The sequence below is a fragment of the Etheostoma spectabile genome, chromosome 6, assembly GCF_008692095.1.
Source record: "Etheostoma spectabile isolate EspeVRDwgs_2016 chromosome 6, UIUC_Espe_1.0, whole genome shotgun sequence".
In the NCBI taxonomy this organism is placed as follows: domain Eukaryota; kingdom Metazoa; phylum Chordata; class Actinopteri; order Perciformes; family Percidae; genus Etheostoma; species Etheostoma spectabile.
Genome location: NC_045738.1, coordinates 28,890,491 through 28,897,652, shown reverse-complemented (window position 1 = coordinate 28,897,652; position 7,162 = coordinate 28,890,491). Strand labels below are relative to the sequence as shown.

The 7,162-nt window shown below is 42.0% G+C and overlaps 1 protein-coding gene across 12 annotated transcripts in view; it reads left to right on the top strand.

The window, feature by feature from the left end:
* Window positions 1–7,162, top strand: part of LOC116691497 (plectin) — a 172,260-nt gene that overhangs the window by 52,802 nt on the left and 112,296 nt on the right. For 2 of the 12 annotated variants that reach the window (XM_032519174.1, XM_032519172.1), the window contains exon 1: window positions 816–1,054. The exons of 9 other annotated variants lie outside the window; for them this stretch is intronic. In XM_032519174.1, coding sequence (XP_032375065.1) covers window positions 1,009–1,054 — 46 coding nt within the window. In that variant the 5' untranslated portion in view covers window positions 816–1,008. Of the gene's footprint in view, window positions 1–815; window positions 1,055–7,162 lie in introns of those variants that run through there. One more of the 12 variants, XM_032519179.1, reaches the window with a different exon arrangement.

The window sequence follows — 7,162 nt, the reverse complement described above, 5'->3', positions numbered from 1 at the left end:
GCAGAGATCTGAGGAGCAGTTAACCGTAGTCCTCAGAAATCCACCGGAGTCTAGAACGCCAACGCAAAGATAGCCCAAGGTAACGGACATCCGGCTGAAAGAGTGACATCCGGCGGAATTTCTGGCGGCACCGGAGGAATCCCGAAAGTGGAAGGTCGTGGATATAGACTATTGAACAACGAAGGGGTTTCCCTTAAAAGCCTTGGTGCTAACAGTTATGTGGTCAGACCCTCACAGCTGGTTAATGTGTAACCAGAGCTAAACTATAGTCTGGTAAGGGATCATAGAGAGAGTTGTTGTATCTCCCCATATGTCATTGGTCGGTCTGGCTCATCCTGGGAATTACTACAGGGATCTGGGTTTGGCACTGGGATTCTTTTTCTTAACATTAACACACACACACACACACACACACACACACACACACACACACACACACTCTTTTGCTCAACATATTAGCAAAACCTGCTTTCACCCTTTGCTTCCCATGTATCTTTATCCTCTACAAAGTCCTCATCCTCAAAAAGAGAGTAGAGTGATCTGTAGTTCATCTACTCTTTATCCTGATTGGCTGGTTTGTGGTAAAGCAGGTAGTTGTTTGTCCTCGTGAGTGGCTGGCTTTGAGTTAGAGTGACCGACTGGAAACCAGTTTTATGTGAAAGAGTAGGTGGAGGAAGATGAGGGAGGAGCTTTGCACTGTGCTGATTCCTGCACACACAAAATGTTTGTATGCGTGAGAATGTGGGTGGGAGAGTGTGTGTGTGTGTGTGTGTGTGTGTGTGTGTGCGCACATGGTTTATCACAGGAACCAAAACAGAGCAGAGTCCCGGTCAGCAGAGGAGAAAAGTGATCAAAGAGAGACAGAAAAGACTTTGCAGTACTAACACTTGAGAACCGGGCATCTACTTAGACAAGTCAACACTTCAGCCACAACTGGAAAGAAGGCAAAGCTACTGAAGCGTCAGCATTTATTATCAGCATTCTTCACGAGGAGGCCAGACAGTAACTATGGACAAACCCAGGTCTATCCAAAATGAGATCAACTCTCTGAAAGGTAATTTCCACATTCTGATTTTGATTCTCAGAATTCTCATTTGGGTACTTGACTGGGAAACTGAAATTACATTTTCAGGCCGAACAGTAAAGAATAAAAGGGAGATTTTGTTGTGTCTCTATAGGAAAGCAGACAGGGAGGATTGTCCGACACAGGCATTGTTTGAAAAGCAGCGGAAGCTCAAAATATCCCCCAGCCAGCCCAGACGCTTTCACATCTTTCCCAATTACATAGAATTGTAGGTGGATAGCGGCTAAAGATACAAATAGAGAATGAGCTCCTGTTGCCTGTGTAAGACTGCTGTGTTTAATTTCCATCTACTACATTTGGGCTGCGGACACAGAAATGTGTGCCACTGTCTCCCAGCCTGTGTACATACTGAAGGAGCATAGCAGGCTGGCATTTAACACTCAGACCTCACATTTGCCATGCAAAACCCATCATGCAAATTTGTATTTTTTTCACCTAACATTAGTGGTGTAATTTTGCTTAATGAAGAGGCAGCTCTGCTCTTACTCGTGTGTGTGTGTGCGTGCGTGCGTGCGTGTGTGCAAAAGGAAAGCTGTATCACATATAACAGGGAAGATGGTTGCCAACTTTGTTTCTTCATTGCTCTGCACGTTCCTATAGTTACGTCATTTCAACATGTGATCCGTCAGGTTGTACCAATCCCAACTAGTTACGTTTTTCTCTTCTCTGAAAAAAGGAATGCTAAGAAGCAGATTGCGACTGTAAACTATGAACGGCCTTGGCCTTTGTTACACTAATGCTGCTATGTGACAATGATGACCTAAAAGATAAGACAGAGTTGATAATAAAGACAATGCTAGTTGAGTGTTTAACCTGTATGAGGTGTTAGGCCCATTGCTTAGCAACATACTTTGAATTTGAATACTTTTGAATTTTTGCCGTTTGCAATTTGAGTCGGTGCAGAACAATGTATCAAAGCGTTATACAGGCTTCGCATTACTGTAACAGTTACCAACCCAGTCCATTCTTTGGATCTATGAAGACATGGAAAGATTTCTCAAAAACTTTAGCATCTAAAGCAATGCACGCAGAGGTGTTGCCTTCTTAGGCAGCCGGGTGTTTGGTGGGATCTGCGGGTGGCAAAAGGCATACAAAGTTCAGCATTAATAAGATGCAACAATCCATCAACACTCAACTCATCCTTATTTAGATCATCTTTAGCATCTTCTATGCAAATATGCAGCCCAATGTGCTTCATAGATCAACGTGAATAGACTTAAAAAAAATTACAACAGTAAGACCATAACATGTTGAAAGTTAACTATTGACCGATTACTTCGTCTCCATTGGTCCTGTGATAAGGTCCGGGAATTTTGGACCCGGACACATAGTAACCTATGTTGGACTGAGAGAGAGAGAGAGAGAGCTTGCCATTCTAATATCCAAAGGCAGTGTTTTCCGCCGTCTATAGGGGCGTAAAAGAAACCCAATGCACTGGGACACACACTGTAGGGAACATAAAAAATAAAAAATAAAAGCAGTGGAGGACCTCAGTGGTCTAGCTGGAACAGGAAGTGAGCAAATCGCAAACGTATAGTGGAGTGAGGTCAAAAGAATTATAACCTAAGCCCAGAATAGATGATGCGATGCGATGATGTCATGATGCCACTCCCCAGCTGGGAGGGCTTGGGTGGGGCGGTGTTGGTGGCTGTCAGGGCGAAATAATGGAGGTGGTCATATTGATTTCCTGTTGATAAAGGAATGTTGAGTTAACATAACAGCCCCCCCTCCCCAGATGTCACCCATACACTTTTCCAGGAAGTGTGCTCAAAAGGGATTTTGAATATTGAATTACAGAATGAATTAGTAGCCCGGCATGAGAAGAAGCCAGACGGTATTTATGATGAAGACGTCCGAAGCGTTTGCATTAAGCAAGCTTTCTCAGGTCTCATTAGTGTAACCGGAATAAATCTGTGTAATGCAATCCCAGCGGTGTCGATGTCTGACACTTTTCTTCTAGGCGGTGTGTGTCAGTCGTCACACATTCACGCTAATAGAAAGTATTTATTGGATCCCACCACGGTGCAGAAGTTGGACAAGGACCTCGGGGGACTAATGTCGACAGTGACACAGTGTTTTGATGCTCATACATCAGAAAGGCCTCGTCATCTGCGGTGCAAAAGGAGGGGATGATTCCAGGAAGCTGTCAGATGTACAGGTTGTGTAATTAATGTGATCTCTCCTGTGGTCTCAGCCAGTCTGTGTCTCATCCTCGGATCGATTTCAGTCTTGGTTGCACTTCCTGAGGGGAGATCTGCAGCCTTTTTAAATCCCTGAGGCTTTTTCTCTTACCTCATGACAGGCAGCTACTCTATGCATTACGATGGGAGCTTAAGCATCCCGCTGTCACTCTGCACCCGCGATATGGCACAGGTAATTAGCTGGCTTCAGTAGAAGAGAGAAAAACACTGAATCCATTTCCATTCTGTCTGTTTTGTCCTGTGCGTGCCTAGTGCCAAATTTTGCTGTCCAATTAATTGTCTCAGAAATAGTTGCAATTAACAATTTGTCTCTTTGAATCCCCCCCCAAAAAAAAATATCTATTACTTTTTCAAAAAAATTTAAGTTTTTAATGAATCACAGGACACAATTTTGGTTATAGCTCCGTTATGTGAACCTGATAATGTAATAACAAAAATGCACAGCTTATAAACTAAACCACACCCCTTTTCTATCATTTAAAAAAGTGAAAGGAGGAGATCTTTATTTAATCAGCGGGTTTGTCGGGCAGATTTTGGGCCAGAAACACGGGCAAGTTCAATTTCTCTGGACTTGTGACAGCTCCAGCCAAGGATGTTTGGAGTTGCTATGGCAACAAGGGACAGCTGCCGCTATTATAACTTGAGCTCATCAGTCCGACCAATATTGCCTTATATAATTACAATTTAGCATATCTAAGCAAACAATTACAATCAACAGTCATATCCCTTTTGGACTGAATTAATTGCAGTTAAACAAAGAAACCGCAATTATGTAAAATAAGTGACAATTAGACAATTATGTAATAATTGTTACAGGCCTATGCTTGCCTTGGAGTTGATGTATTACATGTTTCTGAATTGGTCTGATCTGGCAAGCATAGGCGGTGAATTGAATTCCATAACTCATTATGTACCCTCTAAATTTGAAAGTATAGTGTGGGCTTTAGGACTCCATTAACAAACTCTTTTTCAAATTCTTTTTCTTTTAGTTTAAGAATTTGTTGGTGCGACATTCTACTTTGTTCACAAATGGCCGCTGTCACTGCATTTTTAACAGGGGGTGTGGGTTTGTTTTGTTCACCTGCAACTAGTGAACTGCCCCATGAACGGCTCTTTTGGTTCTCTTTTTTTCTCAAACCCCCCTTAGCCAATTGTGAACGAAACCAACCAAAGGGCGGGACTCAGAACAAAAGTGGCAGTTACAAATCTGTCTGCTGCTTAAGCACCACGGACAGCATCATGGATTCATCACTACACAGTTAGACTAGACTGCTGTAAATGAACCTTAATTCAATCGAAAGACCGACAGACAGAGACTCCCTCCATTTTAGTTGGAAGAGAATGCGACACAGTGACGTGCGGAACAGGGTGAGGCCCTGACATCTATGCAGCTCCCCCTCCTCTACTGTCTGAAGGAAATCACTTTTAACATGCCGGAAATGCTCTCTGGGTTGTAATGTGTTTGTTTTGCAACACAGTGTCTAAAATGAACTCCTTATTAAAGTCATTATTATCCATGCTCCAAGTGACTGACTAAAAATCATGATCACTATTGTTAGAGACAATAATATCTTTACAGTCTCCGCATCAAGCTTGCTCTCTGAAAATATCTATCACATACACTGCAAAAACACATCTATGCACAGTCAGCATGCTTTGTACCATACACACGCTAATCCGAGAGTGAGGGAATTCCCTAGCCTGTTTGTAGGTATTCGGGGAGTTCCTGTCTCCTTTCCCCTGTTTCTTTGCCAAAGAATTTCAGCTCCTGACCTGCGTGAGACTTTATGACTATTTCCAACATGTGGAGCACGCTTAAGTTTCCATTGTTACCTTCTGTCATACTTTACTGCACCTCTGTTTCCTGGCCAGAACAATCTGTGGCAAAGGTTGTATTCTATACTGTTTGTCATGTCTGATGTGAGGTTGTGGTAAACAGAAATGCTGGGACCATTTGCTTTTGTCCCGATTCAATTATTTCACCATACATGGGTGGCAATAAGAATTGTATTGGGATTCTACAATCCATCTACAACAGGTGCCAACCGTGTGTGACGTCACCCACTGGTTTGTGGAGATCTGCTGTGAGTCGATGAGTTTTGTTGTTACGGGTTATGATTTTCGACGAGAGGGAGGAGCTGCTTACATTCTACGCTATGGTACACACTTTCACTGGCAATCACATCATAGCCACGCCCTAAAACACCCCTTGCTGATTTTTAAATTAACCATATACCATAATTCAAAAAAAGATCATTCTGTGTTTCAGAAGACTTAAAACTAGCGATGGAGACTAAAAACTCATTATGAACATTTTTACTGAGGTAATAAATCAAGTGAGAAGTGGGTCACTTTCTCATACACTTCTACAGAAACCGACCTCCTTTTGCTACCGCACGTGTCCCCACTGCCAGATAGAAAGCAGGTTTAAGGAACTTCCGCATTTGCAGCACTTCACTGAACCGGTTGCCATTAATATTTACAGTCAATGATCTTCAATCCAATCTAAAACAGTTGAATAATACACTACCAGGGACAATATGTCATGAGACATTTCTAAAAACTAATTGTTTTCTAAAAGTAATGCACCTCATGTATCAATCAGTCAGTCTGACATTTATTTCATTTGTAAAGTGACATAACATGGATTTTCGACATTTTCTGATATGATGTAGTTGCTGTCAGCGCAACCGTGTAAACAATTTCTTTTTTTTAGGTGAATCATTGGTAAAAAATAAATAAATGTGGCGACCTCTACCTTTCCTGGTAGAGTGAGCGCCCCAAACAGGCCAGGGTTTGAATCCGACGTGTGGCCCTTTGCTGCGGCCCTAATCACCTCACTCTCTTCCGCCCTTTTCCACTCTATCTGCACTTTTTGATGAAAAAATAATAAAATAAAAAAAAGGATTCTGTGAAAAAAAAATCAATCTTATAAATTGTTGCCCAAAAAAAAAAATCCCAATACATACATTAATCGATTTTTTTGAGAAGCAAGGCAAGTAAGCTTCCATAGTGTTAAAAAGTTGCATTGGGAATTTTCCCAGCATTCCTCTGGTTGTTTACCTCAAACCTCTGAGGGATGACATGTCACATCATCCTGTTTTTTTCCCCCAGAGAATATGTATTTCATTGTTTTAAGGAACCAAACGCACAAGGTGATGTCAGCGGCCTTTTAGGATGTGATTATCCACATAATCACAGTTGTTGGGTCAGCATTTAGGTCTGGCTGATCACTCTTTGAAGTGTGTGTGTGTGCTGCCGTCATGGTGCATTCATGTGAGCGATGAGCAGTGCCAGTAACAAACGAGCCGGTCACATTATCACCAGTTCCCTGATTACAGAGAACCACTGTTGGCGTTCAGGGCAGTTTGAGGCCTGTGTTTGCTGTCAGACATGAGGAGGCGCCACAGCATGGGATAATGATGAAGGCATACTTATTTGACAACAGAGTGAGAGGCATTACGTCATCCAGTATGTGTGTACCTCGCACTGTGGCTTTTTCATCAGTGTGTGAGGGTACGATGTGTATCTGTGTGCGTGTCAATGTGTGAGAAATATGAAATATCTGATTACCTAACCCTGCAGTGGTATATTCCATCTAGTCATGACTGGGGCCTCGTTCTGATTCATGCCTCATGAGACAAACGTTGAGTAAGACATTTAGGTTTAGATCCCATAGGCTTGGAGTGCAACTTGCAACAGTTGTGATGTCTTCAAATGCTTATATGGAAGCAAACACGAGACATAAGTGTTTTAATTTTAACAGCCACTGAATATTTAATATTGAAATATTTTATTTTGAAAATCATGTGTCTGAATTGATTTGTCCTGAATTCACCACTTTGAAATATAAATTTGAAAATTCTTGGTTTCCATT